The 18,815-nt window shown below is 41.0% G+C and overlaps 1 protein-coding gene across 1 annotated transcript; it reads right to left on the bottom strand.

Moving 5' to 3' along the window:
• Positions 1 to 536: 536 nt before the first annotated feature.
• scrt2 (scratch family zinc finger 2) lies at positions 537 to 14,822 on the bottom strand. Its single transcript, XM_070840248.1, has 5 exons — positions 14,728 to 14,822; positions 14,355 to 14,374; positions 10,872 to 11,147; positions 10,386 to 10,817; positions 537 to 559 (listed from the first exon to the last, which is right to left on the bottom strand). The coding sequence occupies exons 1-5, from the start codon at positions 14,820 to 14,822 to the stop codon at positions 537 to 539; spliced, it is 846 nt and encodes a 281-aa protein (XP_070696349.1).
• Positions 14,823 to 18,815: the final 3,993 nt, after the last annotated feature.

The raw sequence follows: 18,815 nt of genomic DNA, 5'->3' as shown, positions 1-18,815 counted from the left end.
TCCTCCTGGCTGTCAATCACAACTGGCTGCCGCCCTCTCTGTGCCGGTGGAGCTAGCTAGCTACTTATGGCGGTCAAACTGTGCAAACTACTTTTTTTATCTAACGAGAAAACATATTTGTTTGTTGGCATTTAGGATAAAAGTTGTTAGCTGCCAAGAGTCAGAGGGTGAATCAGCTAGTTGCCCCAATTAGTAAGTTTTACCATTTTGTTGTCAATGACACATAAACTTTAAAGTTTGTATTTGTTAGCAAACAGTTGCTTATTTACACATCCAGTAGTTATGGAGCATCATTGACTTTCATTTTGTGTCTTTTTTTCTGGCCACCTGATAAATGTAAGTCCAGTCTCTTTCTTTTTTAGCTACATTATCTCTTATCTGTCTTTTTTAGCTCTGTGTTTGGTCTCTACCCACTCCTGAGGGAAATATTTGGCTCTTGGCTCCCCAGTTTTTAACAGCTAGCTTAGTGAACCGTATCTGTGTGCTGATTGGTGCTGTGCAGGAAGTGTATAGGTAGCTTTTGCAACAAATTGAGGCTATGTGAGTGGTGAGAATGAACCTGAACAGTAAAATTGGGGATCTGAAAGCTAAACAATGATTTGACATTCACTACAAACGTCCATAAAGTCAAGGGAAGCTTCTGATTCAGATATTTCCCTGTAGGTTCATCACTATGAACAACCCCTTTCACATTCGGATACATTTTAAAATAATATTTATAGTCACTTTGAATAATATTTAAAAACATTTTCTCTGGGATCTCACAGACACTGCTGCTCTTGTGTTAAAATAATACTAGTAATTGCAAAATTGATGATTTCCTCTTCTAAATAGGCCTATTGTGTTTATTTCCCTTCTAGCCTTATTAACCCTTGTATGGTGTTTGGGTTTGTAGACCCGATTTCATCCGTTTTTATGTCCTTTATCAAAAGAAAAATTATACGATTAATCATTTTTTCAAACTCAGACTCATCAATATGAGGCAAGGCCAATGAGTCTGAGTTTGAAAAAATAATTAATCGTATCATTTTGCTCTTGATAAAAAAATGAAAACGGGTCCCACAGACCCGAACACCATACAAGGGTTAAAGCCTAATAAGTATTAACATATTTACATGGTAACCCTTCCCTCCGCCACATACTGGGCTTGCGCATTTGACATAGGTGACAAAATATGGAAATGAACATAAAACATTGCTGTAATCATGCACAGACAAGGAAACTTACAGTATGTACATGGTGGTGTACATGGTTCAGGTCAACTAGACCCAAATTAGACCTTCTAAACCTTATTTGGAATATAGAAAGTGCTTCTTCAAAGTACCATCAGCGCAAATCACAGACACAAAACGTGATCATCCTCTGCATTTAACCATGTTTTACAGCTGGAATCTCTGAGACTCTAAACACAAGTAACAAGTTGTTTTCTGTAGCAGTCTTCTGAAACGTTGTTAATGCGCAAACAATTATTAGAGGAGAAAAATCATGAAATATCAAGCTGATAAAATAATGTTGCATATGTTTTGAACTGTCAAACAGAACATCAAGGTAAACAGATCTGCTTCCTAGCATGTAAATAAGCCGCAATGGAGGTAGCTGTTGAGTATCTCATGGCATGTACATGTGGTACCAAACACAAACTTTACCCCTTTTGTAAGATAACTTATTCATTTCATGGCCAAACTGTCTCTCATTAAAATTCACTCCAGCAATTAGTCATGCAGTTGAAAAGAGCCGCTACAAGCCCAGAATCCTTTGGCAACAATAGTTTTTAATGAGGTCAGTGTTTAGTATTGTCGACTGTTGCATGATATAGGCTTCCTCCTTCAAAGTGCACTACTTGGTGATATTCTATTTTTGCAGGGATTTCAAAGAGCCAGCCAGGTTGCTGTGGTTACAAAAAGGACGTCTGGGCCGGCAGCTTTGCACAGGTAAGAGGAAAGCTTCAAAGATCTGTGGCAGTGAAGCGGAAACAGAACTATTGTTGTTTTCTCCAAGCCACAGTTACAGCATCTTCTAATGAGACAATTAAAAATGATTTCTTGGACAGGAGAAGCAGGCCATTCTTTTGAATTATTACAAATACTTTGAACTACAATGGCAGCGTCTTTTATGTTGATTAATTGGTCACACGGGGATCAGTTACAATATGAAGGACTAGGTCTATATATAGTATGTAATCATTAACAGCGGTATCAGTACACTATATACTCTGGTAGAATAAAACTGAACAAGATACACCCTGTAATTTAGGTGCTGCAGTGAATGTAATCAACTTTTTTGCCTCATTGTGAAGTGATAGCAGTGCAGTAACAGCAACACTCTGTTTGTGATTTCCTCGAAAACAGCTTAGCTTTGAAAGCCACTTTACATTTTCTCCCTTTTTCCCATAAACAGCAATTTAGCTGACACCGGTATTGTGTAAAAACAACAAAAAAAGCCTCCAATTAGACTGTAATATGCTGACATGGATGGTGCAGCTGGCTGCATGACTTGCTGTTTCTGTTTGAATAACTACAGTATAGTAAATATGTATGGTGACATATCCCCCCCTGGGCATTCACCACTTTATACAATGTCAGATTCGACTCACTTCTTTGCTGTCAATCAAAAGCCACACGTCAAAAGGAAACGAGCATCACACGGAGAGGAGAGACCCTGTCAGTCAAAGCATATAGACATGTAAATCATCCCCGGTGCTGAGGTGTGTTTGGAGTCCCACTACACTCTGCGTGACCCTCCGCTGTCACAGCAGGACTGTATTCTAGTCGCTAACATATCTCAATTACTTAGATTGAGTTAGTCACACAGGTACAGTGGCAGGTCACGGAAGAACAGTTCCCACATAATGATTTGCTGTTAATATTAGATTTCAGTCCCCGTGGGATTGTCACACTTAGAGCAGCTGGAGAAAATTACCTGCCAGCTTTCCGACAGGGAAGTGAGCTATATTTATTTATACCTTCTCTCTCTTTTTTTTTTTTTACTCGTTGACGTGCTTTTAAAGTGATAATTATTCTGACTGCGATTTTCAGTCTTCAAACTATAGCTTTGTGATCGATGAATGTGTCTGAAATCATGACATGGTTCAGCAACAGTGGATGTTGCTGTGTTTGCAACTAAATGTGTGACTGATTTGTTCAGTGATGTTGATTATTCACTGGTGGCTCTCGCTTCCTAAATCTATGAAATTATTTTCTGCACTATCTCCCTCTAGTACAGCTCCTGTTTAATGATCTTCCTTGCCTTGAAATAAAATTGCTCTCCCAACCTCAGGCGGAGAGAAAATAAGTGGTGCTTTGGAGTGAGATTATTTAGATGTGGATTAAGAGGTAGCCTTTCTTTCCATTTACACTTCAGTCAATTAATTTTACTCTAAAAGCAGAAGTAGAATAAAGCAAGTTGCTGTTTAAGCTTGAATATTAACATAAGCACAAAAGCATTGTTAAAATTATCTTCACTGTAAAACAAATGATAAAAACCTCACATCTGTAACTCCCTTGGTATCCTTGTTTCCGCATGTATTGTATATGAAGGGAGAAAAGGAGCTATTTAAGGAGTGCCCTCCTTGACTTTTGCTTGAGTGCTGATGACAAGTTGGATATCTTAGATGCATAAAAATGCGATTTTGACACGACTTCAAAAAGAGAAGCATACGGATGAGGTGGACCCTCTGCCAACAGAGAGACGAGGAAACAGATGGGTTTTACACAAACAGCACAAACATCAAGAACACTGAGTTAAAGAGCTTGGCAGTCTCACTTGATGAAACAGTGAGGAATGGAGGCGCTTTTAATGAGCATCTCTCCTGTGATGCAGAATGTGAAAAGACAAACTGTTCGCTCTTAAAGGGGCAGTTACAGTTGGTCGGACCCGACTGGGCGAAGCGAACGGTTTTACTAAACTCTTGTCCAGTGACTTTGGTCAGTATGCGTGCAGCTTGGTTATGACATGGAGATTGTTTGAATGGAGGTTCATGTTTTCCTTTTGAAAAAGATCTCCCTCAGTTGAATTATCCATTTGAACTGATGGCATGATGAGCATCAACAAACAAAGCCTGTTGTTGAGTTGTTAATGCTGACAGTTGGTGATCTGCCAACAGATGGCGCCAGATGTTTGGGAAGGGTCAGAGCATACGCCAGCACCGGATGGAGGGAGTGCTGAATGAAGTAATAATAGTTTTCCTAATTACAAAAATGACTTGTTGTTCGCTGTGTCAACCTGTGAGCCACTGAGAGACACCAGTTGCAACTAAGACACTTTTTCAATAACGAAACAGACTGCAATTATTTCTTCGCAAGTTCAGAGAGCCCAAGGTGACGTCTTGACATGTCTAGTTTTGTGTGAACAACAGTCTAATACCCAATTATATTAAAGCGAAGATGATATAAAACTGAGAGAGGCAGCAAACACTCACATTTGACAAGTCAGAACCGGGAAATATTTAGTATTATTGCTTGATTAAACAACTGAAATAATTAATCAATTATCAAAACTGATTAATCGACTAATTGTTTCAGCTGCACTGATTTTCTTAGCAAAAGGAAGGATTTCTTTGTAGACCAGAATTTGAAAACACTCTGTTGGACTGCAACTACAAATATTTCCATCATCAACAATTAATCTGAATATTATTTTCTTAATTGACTCATCTTTAAAATGTCAGTGTGGAAAATTGTTACAGTCTCCTAAACCCCTAGGTGATAACCTCAGATCCCCCAAAGATATTCGGTCTACCACATTAGACAAAGAAAAATGGCAAAGAGAAATTTTGTCATCTTTACTGACTCATTGGTGCAGCTAGAAATAACATGCTGTTAGCTGTGTGAGAAATTGAAAGACACCAGATGCAACAAAAACACTTTTCCACTGACGGACAAAAAGCATCACCCATCACAGATGCAGTTTTTTTCTCCATATTTCCCACATTTCTCCTGTTATCTTAGCAACAGAGATACTTTGTCTGTGCAAGATACAAGACCCGAATCTAACACTGTTTTCTTGGAAATACTATGATAATCCAGTGTGTAGTGTTTAATAGCCCTGAATTGGCTGCTGTAGGTAGACCTGTGCAGTAACCTTGTGGTAACCCCTCACCCCATCAGAAGGCAGTTATATTTTCTCTCAGACAGTCACTCAGGAGATGATGAAACTCTGTGTCTTTGAAGTGTGAGTGTAGCATGCTCAATTTTGCAGGTTGTTTTCAATAATTTACCTGATGTGCTCCGCGCGACTGTGGCAGTGGGAGGAGAGGGCTGTCTGCAGAGTGTTGCAGGGAAACGTATGAAAGGCCACAGTGTCCCTACCTGCCTCCCTTTGCTGATCACTTATTGCTGCTGTTGTCACAAACAGAGCACAACCGCGGGTGATGTAATTGGATTGCATGGGTCCTCATTTTATAGTCCATTGCCATGTAATGAAATCAGTTATTTACTTTCATCATAAAATCTGATAAGGGACAACATCTGCTAGGGTAAAGTTTGAGTGACTACCGCACATGAATGTTGATGTGCGTTCTGCAACATCCACATCTGCAGCAATGAGAGTGTCTGCTGCGTGCACAATAATTAGCACTGTTTAGTTATTTGTTTACCTTCGGCGACACAACTAGCATAGTAGCATGTAACAACAGCAATGCCAATCACTGCTTTCCCACACTGAAGAGAGGAGAGTGCAGCAAAGTGTCTTGTTTCTGAGTCCCTGCTCTGCTCCGCCTGCTGTCTCATTATACTGCTGCTGTGTTGCTGGAGGACACTGAAGGACACAAGCGATTGAATTCAAGTGTTGTATATTCCCTGGAAACCAATCAAGAAAAGCCCCAGAATAATAATCCCTGTCCGCTGTCATGATTCATTTTTATTTTGTTCCATATTTTTCTCTGGCTTTTGAGTCACTCAGAAAGAGTAGTTCCAGCATAAAATCAATGTTCCATTAAAATTTAATGACCAGGAAGGGCTTAATAGTGGCGGAACAGATGCCTCTGCTTTTGATAACGCCGACATTTCAGGAACTCTTATTCAAAGCTATATTGGTGTTGTCAGGTCCTGTGACTGTTCCTGTTCTCAGCCGCCGTGGAAAACAAAGGATATTGGCATTTTCGTGCCTTGTAGCGGTGAAATTAAAAGTTAGTGAAGTGACAGTAAGCTCGTAAGATTCATCAAACATTGACAGCTGACAGCACATTATAGCCATAGCTATAATTACTCACTGTGTTAATGTTGACTAAAGGCTATTCCAAACAGATTCCACATTCACTAGATTTCTCAGGGTGTTTCATATCATACAGATATATATTATGAGGAAAAAGGTGTAAGGAAGATAGAAAAACATGTATATGGCAAACTGAGGGAACAGGTTGTCCTGTCAACACACATCTCCACGGTGTGTGTGTGTGTGTGTGTGTGTGTGTGTGTGTGTGTGTGTGTGTGTGTGTGCCTGCATTGTTGTGTGTGTGTGTGTGTGCAGGTTTTCTCATTGATAAAAGCGAAATACCATCTTCTCCTTTATATACATAATCAGATTTGTCTGTTTTAAAAGAAATAAGAGTGGACTTGCAGGTTCCTTGTGCTATTGTTTTTATTAATTGTTATCATTGCTATTGTTGTCATCATTATTAATTGTAGCAGAACAGGATAAATCGAAACACCCCTCAGCAATCATGGCTTAAGTTTCTTCATACTCAGCTGGAACAGAGAGATAGAAAGATAAAAAGAGAGAGATAGAGTGTGAGAGAGAGTGAGAAAGAAAGTGGAAAATCTTAATCATTTTTTTTTTCTTTGAGGACCATATGGAAGGTTTCAAGCAGCCAACCATATGTTGAAGGCTTTTGTCATGGAAATCATACTTTTTGGCACTTTTTCATTGCGCAGCCAAGCCGGGCACATAAATAAAAGAAAACAAGAACAGAAAAATCATACAGAACATGATCAAATCTTTGAGAATACACAGAGTTTGAAGTTTTTGTTTGTAACTTACAACAGATAGCTTTTTAATCAAGACACTCCCTGATTCACATGGCCACCCAGACTGCAATTGGTACCTGTATTTGTCTTTTTTTTCTTTTAATTAAAAAAAAAGACAACATGAATAGAAAAAGAGCAATTAAATGTCTACATGCATTGTCATATTATTGCTGTGATATATTTACAAATGTATTTACAAAATCATCAAAGAGGAACAATGTTTCCCTACATCTAAAGTCCAAAGTCTAGAAGCAAACTGTGCCTCCTTTTCTGTAATTAATATTTTCTCTGAGGACAATCTGTAATACTGCCAGTTTTAGACAAGCCTGCTGTACACTTTCCAATTGATGTTTTTAATGATCTCATTGCTTTTATCTGACTTATTAAAACCCAGTCCCCAGGTTTTAGATACATTACATCTTTGTCCCACGGTAAGATATTAAACGTATAAAAAAAGAAAATCTATTGGAAGCAACGGTTTCTGCATTGGTTCAATAATACAGCGACAAGCCAAACTGTGTGTTCTGCAAGTTAATCAGGAGACAGGTGGTTTGGACGCTCTCATGCAGTGATTCAGCTGTAGCACTTAGACGACCATTGACAGGATGATGGCGAAACAGGGAGGGGAGGACAGATAAACAGAGCTGAAACTCCTCTATTTTACTTTGTTTTTTTTTTTTAAGGGCAAGCTCAGCATTACTGCGATTGTGTTATCCATTTGGAATATGCAAATAGCTGACAGCGCATTTGCCTGCTGGTGCTTGACCTTCCCCTTGGAGGTCGCTCACCGACTCAATTACGCTCCCTATCTGCAGTCTGTCTGCAAACACCTGTTATCCTCCCACACTCCGCCACCCTCCGCCAATCCCACTTCAGCACATCTCATCCGCGGTGCGTCTGTTTAGAGGCAGTTGGGATGGGATGAGGACGGCTGGTGGGGAGGGGAGGGACGCGAGGCATGGACAAATTATGGGGGAGTTGCAAGTGCATTACAGCGTGTCGTTTTATTACAACAGTCATGAAAATTTTGTCTACCAACACAGTTCACATCAAGTGCTGGTTAAAACATGTATAGTATCATCGTTATTTTATCTCTGCAGGATTCTCTCCTTTGAGATTTGATTTGCTGTTTTAAACTGCGCAGAATATTTTGAGAGCAGCATTGACTTCAAATTAAACTATATTTAAATACTTTATTATGTCAGTGAGCATTATTATAATCCTGTTTTGTAATACATAACCACCTACCCCTCAGCTGCCAGAGGAGATTTTATTCTACCTGGTTGCTTTTTAAAACAAAAAGAGACACTTAAAATGATATAAAATATTATAGGATAGCCTTTTCTGGTTGAATTAACACTTGTAGCAGTTTCTAGCTCATTGTACTGCATCATTATCATTATTGCTTTTGCATCTTTTGCACCTTTCAGCTACATTACACCTACATTATTTGGCTCTCTAATTTGGCGATGTGTACGTGCACATCTACATCAACCATTTCTGGGAACTGTTTATTGCCTGAGATTTTAAGACAAAAAGGGCCAAAAATCTCCAGTCACGAGGAGGCAGTGGACTTTTGGAAAACATCAAGATGGAGAATATTTTAGTTTTTTGTTTTCATCGTTTCATTTTATTGCCCTAAATTGACTGAAAACAGGACAGCTGTGATTGTTATACATGTCAATTGCTGTGTCAGTAAAGTTATTGCCACGAAAACAAAAGCAACTCTGCATCCATTCGTTTTTGAAGTGTCCTAGCACTAGTACTGTACATTGTTCCTCTTTAAAAAACTAAGTCCCATGGACTCTCTACAGTTTTCATGCATATAAACATTTTCTTTGAAGATCAGCAGCATCTTACAAGGTCAATGGATGTTCATTTTTTAAATTATAAACAATAAATAAATACATGATAATTAACAAATAAGCAAGTCTTCAATAAATACACAAAAATAAGGTCAATAAATAAATAGATAAATAGGTAGATAAATAAAGTATTTACATGATAAATAGATGGTATGCATCTAAATCGTGGGCGGAGCTTCGAGCGACATATAAAACAGACAAACGGAATAATTTGACTGTCACTTTGTAACTGAGGGTGTGTGAGTCCATACCTTCACTCTGAGGTAACACTGGCGGAGGGGGAGCACCTCAAACACTGGGTGAAGATTGCTCTGTAAGACGGGACGATGCACCATAAAGGCAGCAGAGTTTATGCAAGCCACCATGGTGGAGGAAGAACAACGAGAGTTTTCATTGCTATAGACAAGTCAACCGCACATGGCACTTAAAACAATAGATCATTTGGTCTGGCTCCCAGTGTTTTTGTCCAAGTCTGTACATCAGGGTGAGAATATGAATTTGATCAGACGGAGGGTGTGAAAACCTGTTCAACAGGCCTGTTTTAAAATCACTGCTCTTGCAGAATTGAATTGGATGACCTATGGCCTATGAGCTTGTATAGCTTATTTAAATGAGCTTTTGTTTTCAATACCCACAGTTACAAAGATGCTTTTGATCAACAAGGGATAATAAGCACAAAAAAATAAATTTAGAAAAATCAAATAGAAAAATAACATCCGTTGAATTGAAACATTGGTGTGGAAAAAGGGGTTTGTCTTTTTACCTTTTAAAATGATCTCCCTTTTTTGCAAATACTGTCATAGTTCACATTTTCATAAAAAGTTCATGTTGGCAGTTGCAAAAGAATTCAATTCTTAGCAAATAAAAAGCAGCATAAAAATACAAGAGGTCATTTTGTCTCTAAAAAACAAAAGAACACTGTTAGTCCTTTTTTATGTTTTTTTTTTTCATTTTTCTCATTACTATTTGCTATAAAATATCAGGAATCTAAATATTATTACTATTGATATCAATATTATTATAGTCATTGATAAAAATTCACATGCCAGGCCTCATATATAATTGTGTGTGTAAGTGTGTGTGTATATGTGTGTGCACACTTGCGTACATTAATGTGTGTGTTTTGTGGTTGTGTGTGTGTGTGTGTGTGTGTGTGTGTGTGTGTATTGGTATAGATGTCTGTGTGAGTGTGTATCTGCATACATGTGTGTGTGTTTACATGTGCCCCCATCCGTGCGAGCACATGTTGCTTAACTGTGTACAACTATCATCTACAGTCTCTATTTGGGGGAAGGTTGTTTGATTGTATGTTTCTGTGGACGATTAGCTACTGTGCAGGGAAAAAATCCAGCATCTTTTGAAATTGTCTTTGCCATAATCATTAGAGTTTCTTCACGTAATCTCAGTGAAAATATTGCTTTCTAAAAAAAGGGAAGAAAAAAGGCATGGAGGGCAGAGTGAACAGGGTTATTGGTTGTGAACCTACAACAGGGGTTCAAAATTTTGCTTCTTCCTCGTGGTTAGTTTTCTGATCCAGAGTCGTCTTCGTCTGCAGAGCCCTTGAAGCAAGCTGACTCATAGTGCTTGTTCAGGTAGGACTTGAGAGCGAAGGTCTTATTGCAGCGCTTGCATCTGTAGTGCTTGAAGGCAGAGTGTGTTTGCATGTGGGCGCGGAGGTTTGAACGGTCAGCAAAGGCTTTGCCACAGTGTGCGCAGGCGAAGGGCTTTTCCCCCGTGTGCGAGCGCATGTGACCTTGGAGGAGCCACGGCCGGCTGAAGGCCTTGCTGCACACGTCGCACTTGTGCTTGAGGTCGTGGGTGAGGATGTGCATGGCCAACGCAGGCATGGACACGTACACTTTGTTACAGGTGGGACACTTGCGGGCCATCTTGCTGTCCAGGCTGCGGTGCGTCTGCTTGTGTCTGCTGAGGTTGGAGGAGGTGGCGTACGTCTTGCCGCACTCGTTGCAGGTATGGCGAGGCGTGCCAGCTCCCCTCTCCTGAGCCCCAGCGTTGGCACTGCTGCTTCTCGAGCCCCCTCCACGACTCTCTGTGTCTCCCTTCCGCCTTGAGCGCCCGTCAGAGATGAAGAAGGCATCCATGGTGTAACCCTCGGTCAGGGCCTCCGATTCACCACTGTAGAAGCCGCTGGCTGTCATGCCAGATTGAGGGCTGTCGGGCTGCTTCAGGTCGGGATCACAGTACTCCCCTCCGCTGCTCACCTGGGTGTAGAGGGGATCCGACACGGGTGAAGCCAGCTTGTGCTCCATCTTCTTCTCCTCCTGGTATACAGATGGCGTGATGTAATCCTGGATGTAGCCTGGGTAAGAGACACAGGCAAACAGAGTTGGCCAGGGGTTGTGATGGATAAGGACACAGTGACATGCTGGTGATTACGTGATTATCATGTTGGATGACTGCCCTTTGTAAAATGGTGAAAAAGTAAGTGGCAGCACGGAGCTAATTGCATTTTTTCCAGAACTCGCAGGTTGTACGCACAATTGTGCAGTGATGCAGGGAAACATGGCGCGCTCAGCTGCATTAAGGAAGGATTTTACAGTGAGGATGAGCACTATATAATAGCTCATCAATAAAGCCTCCTGTGTATGAACATGTATATTAAAGCCCCGTTGATTAAAGTAATCTCACTGATTACACCTCCCTCTCTTTATCCATGGTATGCCAGCCCTCTCTGGCTGGGGCCTGTCTCCTTGTTTGCTTAGTGAATGCCCTCAGACTGAATCAGGTCTGAATCAACCTTAACAAATACCTTATTTCTCTTCAATTTTCTTTTTTTGGTATTCGTTTTGTATTTTTTAATGGGACTGTTTGGAAAAAAAATATCAAAAAACAGGTTACATCTCTGATTTGACAGCACATCTTGCTTTTTTGCAGCAAACGAATAAATGTTTTCCTTTTGGACCAGTGAAACGTATGCCGGATTTTTATGCTACTTTTTAAAGCAGGTTTAAGCATGATGCAACAAACCAACACAAGTGATTTAGATGTCCCCAACTGAGCAGAGCATGATTTCAGAGAGATATATTTTTGTTGGCATCCTTCATGTCTTTCCTTTCCCTCTGAAGCAGCCCAGTGCCAGAGGAGCTAAAAGGCTTGCTGGCAGCTAAAAGCATCCAAACAGAACTCAATACATTCTAATGCTGTGAATCTCAGGAGCTTAATAAATACTAAATGCATTTTACCTCCAGGCTTGATATTCTATAGGTCGAGCACATGAGTGCAAATATAAAATACTGTAAAATTCCTTTCTTGAGAGAAATTGTGCATAACTGCAAAAAAGCTGTTCCTAAGCACTGTGTGCAGCAAGCGGTGGAAATTAGATATTGACTGCTTTTTAATGAAATTCAAAGTTTAGAACTGATCGATAGGCTATCATATGTAAAATAGCGCAGCTGTTAGAACAGTCAAGCACTTGAGAAGATAGAAATAGTGCGAGGAACAGATCAAGTGTCTGTGACAAACAATGATAGTTTATTGAGCACAGCGCGCTCGAGGCCTGATACTGTGAGACATGGCATCACACGCATTGTTTGTGAAGAGGGTCACCTGTCTACAGCAGCGAGCACGCTGAAGTGCCTTCAAAAAACAGGCCATTAAGAAATCAGTTGAAGTGCTCTCCTACAACAGCGTCTCCACTCCCAAGGGTTTCTGTTCACACATGCTCTTTGTCAAAGAATGACCACGACACCCGGGGACAGGGAAACACCAGGCCTGTGCACAAACTATTATGCTGCACTGCATGGGTTCACTGTTTTAAACTACACAGATGGTGTTTGTGTGAGAGAGAGCGACACTTTCTAACCAGACAGCTAAATTAAAAAAGAGGTGCATCCATTAATCTTTTTAAAAACGAAATACTTACATTTACAATAATATTCACAGATGATGCAGCCCCGACAATTATTCGTAGCCTCATCCACCTGTTTCACAATCACACTATAGACTGTCATGAATATAGCTGAAGGGCCTCTGCACTACATCCAATAACGTGGCCTTTATTTTGCTGTTTTTTGGTGTGTGTTTTTTTGACAAAACAGTCAGCGTAAGCACAGTTGTTTACTATGTTTCAATTACCCAAGGTCAGACATGGAGCTCATCATTTAGGACTTGCGCTGTATCAGCCTTTACAGCTCATGGACTCATTTCTCTAATGCAAAGTAAGCATGTAATTAATGGACCCTCTCAGCCACCCCTCTTTGTTGTTCGACAGACACTCAAGTCAAATGTCTCCACAATGGGGGGAAAGAAAATCTGCTGGCACGGCAGAAGTGCTGATGTTAGGTATTTCAGCCTCACTGAGAATTCTTTTATTTTGCCTCTTTTTTTTTGACTCAGCATGAAAAGGACGATTCTTTTGCTCAAATTAAATGCCTTTTGTCAACAATATAGTGCCTTATTGGTCTTTTCTTCTTTTAAATATAATGCTATTTTTCCTGCTATTGAACAATAGATTTAGGAACAATAGAGAGTAACAATAATTATAAAAAGGGTTTCTTTAATAATGATATAAAATTCTGCAGCAGCAAATCCAAATAACACTCAAAACAAGCTACAAAATATGTCTGGTAAATATAGAGAAAATGCATATTTCTTAAATCCTCATCCAGTTAGTTGTTTTTGATTTAGCAAGCCATCATAGTTTAAAAACCAGTCCAGACATTTTCTGTAATTCCACTAATCCTGATCCATCTAAAATTCACTGAGCCTTGTTATCGACACGGTTGAATAACAGGTGGGCATCATCACAACATTTAGCTGCGGACTGTGAAGCCCCTCTCACTGAGAAAATCTCCTGACAAATAATAACAAAGAGACACGTATAGCCCCCTAAATGTGGCCACAAAATGGAAGCGGCGAGCTTAAAGCAGACCATGAAAGTGAAGGTCGCGTCTGAGCTCTGACTGGAGCTTACTGTGTCCGGCCCGTGTGTCGACCACAGTGCAGCTATGTGCCTTTCTTCATGTTTACTGTACAACCTCTGTCACGTGATCGGCCTCATTGCTGCCCCAAGCATTTTTGTCTCTTCTTTCTCCTTCCCTTCACTACCCCTTCAGCCCAGCTCCCCACCTCCCTCCCGGCTGTACTGTACAGTGTGTTGATGTCTCTTGTGGCGACGAAAGGCCTGCATGGCTGAAACTCTAACCCCTGCTAGTTTTCAAATGCCCGGAAGGAAGAGAAAGATGTAGTGGAGCGATGGGGGTGGGGAGACTGTGCATGCTCCATTTGGATGGGAAGAGGGGGGCAAGGGAGGATCGGACCGTGATGGGAACTCAAGGACAATAACAGCTAAGGACAAATGTATCATCCGATACTCATCGCTCATATTCATGAATTTTTTAGTCCACATGATGACCAGATATAGTCAGCCTCTGTGTGTTAAGCCGACACAGGGTTGGTACAGTCATACAAATACGTAACTGGAGCTTCTCCTGATTATACACACGTTTTGTTCCCTATTTACATAAGCTAATCCGTAGCTGTGACCTGAATTGTGTCTGTCCTTCACTGGAGTCAAAAAACAAAAGTCTGGGAGCACGGTGATGGGGGTGGGGTGCTTCTGGAGAGGATTATTTTGGATATTGATGCAAAAATCTGCCAGGTGCACGTAACATCTCACACTAATTTACACACTACAAGCATGCTATTGGCTGAAGCAAAAGAAAATCTCTCTCGACGTAAAAACAAAAGAGGATGCCATCTGTGCTAAGTGTGGAAATGTCAGGCATGCTGAAATCAGCACCGGAGCAGTGTACAGGCAGGATAGCTAGCACATCTTTAACTGGAGCGCAGCAGACTGAAGGCATGTTAACTTACCATTCTCACTGAGACGAACACCAAGGCTGGTCACCGAGTCTGTGATGGAGCGTGCAAAAGTGAACGAGTCGTCCAGGTGGTGATGATGATTGGAAGTGGCCACGTTGGACGAAGAGAAATCATCAAGCTTGATCTTCTTTACCAAAAATGAGCGGGGCATGTTTCAATGGATAAAAACACAGAGCTGAGAAAAACGCATGAGCAAAAATAAAAGACCCTCTGAGGAAGCACACGAGCAGAGCTGGCTTGACGGTAATCCTTGTGGTTAATATGTAGACAACGGCCAAAAACATAAGATAAGAAAGAAAATGGAAACCAGTGGAGAACAAGGCTGACGGCAATGCTGTGTGATACTCTCTGGCTCCCCCAGCTTCCCCCAGAAAAATAAAAAAATAAAAAATAAAAGCGATCCTGTTCAGCACTGGATAGCTCCTGTGATGCAGCAGGCTTAAGGGACCAGTGAGGAAGAGAAGAGATGGAGACAGACAGAGAGAGGAGGGAGAGAGAGACTGTCAGACTAGCTGAGATCAGCAATCACGCCAGCCTTTATATGGGGCACAGGCAGTGGAAGATCAGGTGGTGCTGCGAAATGGAGCTGCTTAGCTTTAATCCATCAAATGTCCCCGGGGACACACATCAAATTACTACTGAACCGTCTGTGCATTCGCACACAGACAGAGGAGAAAGAACACAGCCAGACCCCCACTGCCCCCACTGCTGCTCCCCCTTTCCCTTCCCCTCCCCTCCCCTCTTTCACCCCGCTTATGCTCCATGCTCGGAGGAGGAGTAAAAGAGGAGGGCAGACAATGGAGATGTGGATGAGAGCACACTCAGTGTCCTGTCCCCCATTGTTTTCAGATGAAGTGGCGCAGTTTATGTTTGCCTTGTACAGGCGCTGCCTCCCTCATGTCATCTCTGTTACCTCAAGCAGCCTCAGATCCCCCCTGTCCCCTCGACACACTGCACTGTACTCACATGCTGAGAGCACACGTACTGTACAGCCGAGGTTATCTGAGCGTCTGGGAGCGCTGGACCCTTTTTTAAAGCTGCACTGGATTCCAGCACTGTTGACGAGCAGGCTACGGGGAAGTGCTGCACTGCTCAGCTCGTCTCTCTCCCTCCCCATTACCGCTGCACAGATGTGTGTCCTGCCATGCATGGCAGTGAATTATCTGATTAATTAATTAAATTTTTTTTATTAGGGTGAAATCTAGAATTAGATCCGTGCTTGCTAAATTGGCCAGATAACCGTGGGTTGGTTTGTGTTTGTGTTAGATCGCTCTATGAATGTGATGCTAGATTATCTATCATGTTTCATCAAAACTCAGCATTTGCTGTTGTGTTGTGGGAAGAAATTAAAATGAATTATTTATACAGAAAAATCAAATTTAGTCTCTAAAAGCAACAGTGAGATGTTTATAAGTGAAACAGCCAGAATGCACCTGTTTGATTCACCATCAACAGGAAACACTTGTGTCACATCAGAGACACAAGTGTCACTGGTGTTATGTCAGTAAATCAACAAAATGAGTCACTATTAAACAAAGACTAGCACTTCTGTTTCTGTTATATCACACATGATATCAGTGGAGGAAGTGCTGGCATTGGAATTTTTTGTATTCATAATTGTTCAATTTCTAAAATGTTAGAAAACAGAATTCTCAGAGATTTAATTTTCTGGTAGTCAACAAATCAGTTTAATAGACTAAACTGTATTCATTTTACATAAATTTTTTTAATTTCCACAATCAAAATACCTTTCTGTTCTGTACAATAAGTAAGTGATACATAATGTTATAATCCATCCACCCAGTCAATTGCAGGGCCAACACATGGGACGAAGCCGTGCTTATGCAAGCACGGAGAGAACATGCAAACTCCACACAGAAAGGTTCAAGGTTCAAACAGCAAACCTGCCGGCCAGCACATTCAGACCTGGAACCGAGCTGTGAGGCAACAGTGCTAACCACCGCTCCACCGTGCTGCCCTCATGACTCATATTCAGACTTGAAAGAACATGTTTCCAATATTACAAAGCATTTGAAGACCACTTGTGGATTCCACTGCAAAAATACAAAAGGTCTCACAACTGTTTAGATTAAAGGTTCATCTTATAACCGACTTAATATATTTCACATCTCCATGTTGATTCTAAAATTGCACTTGAACGCGGTCAAAGGTGCTATAGATTTATCCAGATGTTTAGGGGTGCCCTCTCGCCTGAGTAGCTCTAAATCATCCCCACTACGAACAGTGACCCTGCAGCCCGGCCGCGGCAGGTTTCGAGAGAGGAAGGTGTTAAATCAGTGAGGTTAGGATTTATCACACGTATGTGATTGTACATTACTGCACAAGTTCACACTGCTGTCAGCGAGCCAAGCGTACAGTACAGAGGCAAGGACAAGAGAGGTCAGGGGAAGAATCATCGTCTAAAATAATGAGCTGTGGTGAGGTGGGGGGGCCAGCTTGTTTTTTGTGGTGAAATATCTTTTTTAATAAACACTTTTTTGTATGAGTCCTCTTGTGAAGCAATATATTACACAGAGCAATAATTTCCAACTCTTTCATTATCTAATTGACCCAGTTTTCTGTTAGACACTTCTCCTCTCCAGCCTCTCAGCATCAACATTAGCTTCTGGTGTTTGATATTTTTGGGTTGTTGCAAAGATCATGTTTTGTTCATGAGAAGAAAAAAAAACAACCCTGTGTTGCTGTTGAATTATTCTTCAGACTTTATTCTGTGCGGTAGGGAGGTTAACTGAACGATGAACCCTCCTTGACTCATATTGAGCTTTTCCAGCAGCAAACCTTGACGCCTCCTGAACCACAGCTCACCTCTGGCAGAAGCTCTCGTTATTCTTCTGTTTGTACAGAGCAGCGGAGCACAGCCAGTTTAATTCTTTAAAGTATAAACTTTGGTCAATATGACCTAGAAGTTTAAGGATTTTTGAAGAAATGTGGAGGTGGTGTAGGACTGGGCAATAATTCAATTACAGGCTGCAACAGTTATTTCATTATTTTTCCTATTAACCGGTTCATTGTTCAGTCTATGAAATGTCAAAAAAATTATTAAAAAATCTCAATATCTCAACTTCCCAGACTGCAAGGGGACATCTTCAGATGTCTTGTTTTTTTCAACCAAAAGTCCAAAACCCAAAGATATTCAGCTTACAAAGATGAAGAAAACAGTGAATCCTCTCATTTAAGATGCTGGAATCAGATAATATTTTCCCTTTTCCACTATTTTTGCATGAAGAAATCAGATCAATACAATCAAAAGTTTTTTTGTTCAATTATTTTTGATGAATTAAACTGCTGATTTATGTTGAGTTGTGACAATATGTCACATCATGCTATCCAGAGCTCAAATGATTGATTCCAACAATTTTAGAATTAAAAACTGATTGAGTCATTAAGATTTTTGTTTTACTTGTGTGAAGAGTTTTTTGATGCAAAGCACAAAAGTTGAATGCAGCACATTGTATTAAGCATCAAGTGAATTTTTCATTTGTCTGCCATATCATAATATGTCTCTTGTATTGTCTTGTCTTATATTGGTGTCAGTCATGTCACCCAGTCCCTGCTGATGATGGAGGAAACCACCTGTAACTGGCGGACATCACACAGACATCATGTTTACGGTCGTGTTAGATTTGATCTTTTGTGCTCGGCCTTTTTCTGCTGAACGTGAACGTAACATGCAAATAAATTATTGCACACGCTAGTTTTACTGATTTGTGGAAGAACGAGTGCAACAAGTTAGCTACAGGTTAGAGGTGAATTATGACAAACTAAAGGAAGCATGCTGTGATTGAAACATCTCTCAGGTTACTTGTATCCAGCAGCAGGCAACTCAGTGCCAATGTTTTCCTCCCCTCCTCCTCCCCCTCCTCATGCCGGAGCTCCGGTCCACTTATGGCCCCCAGACTCCCTCTGACATGTGGTCACTGCCTCAGGACGTTACCATAGCGACAGACCCCCTCGGGCTGGAGGAATGGTTTTTACGCTGCGGTGCTGGAGCGGGGGCTCAGCTCTGGTCAGATGGGAGAGGGGCGGAGGCTGTGATACAATCAGCCTCATTAACATCCTGTATGGCCCTCCAGGGTTATGGAGATGACCTGGCCGGCCGAATGAATGAAGTCAATCTAGTTGA

This window comes from Pempheris klunzingeri, chromosome 11, assembly GCF_042242105.1.
Source record: "Pempheris klunzingeri isolate RE-2024b chromosome 11, fPemKlu1.hap1, whole genome shotgun sequence".
Lineage (NCBI taxonomy): Eukaryota > Metazoa > Chordata > Actinopteri > Acropomatiformes > Pempheridae > Pempheris > Pempheris klunzingeri.
Note: the sequence above shows the minus strand (reverse complement) of the source record. Positions and strands in the feature narration are given on the sequence as shown.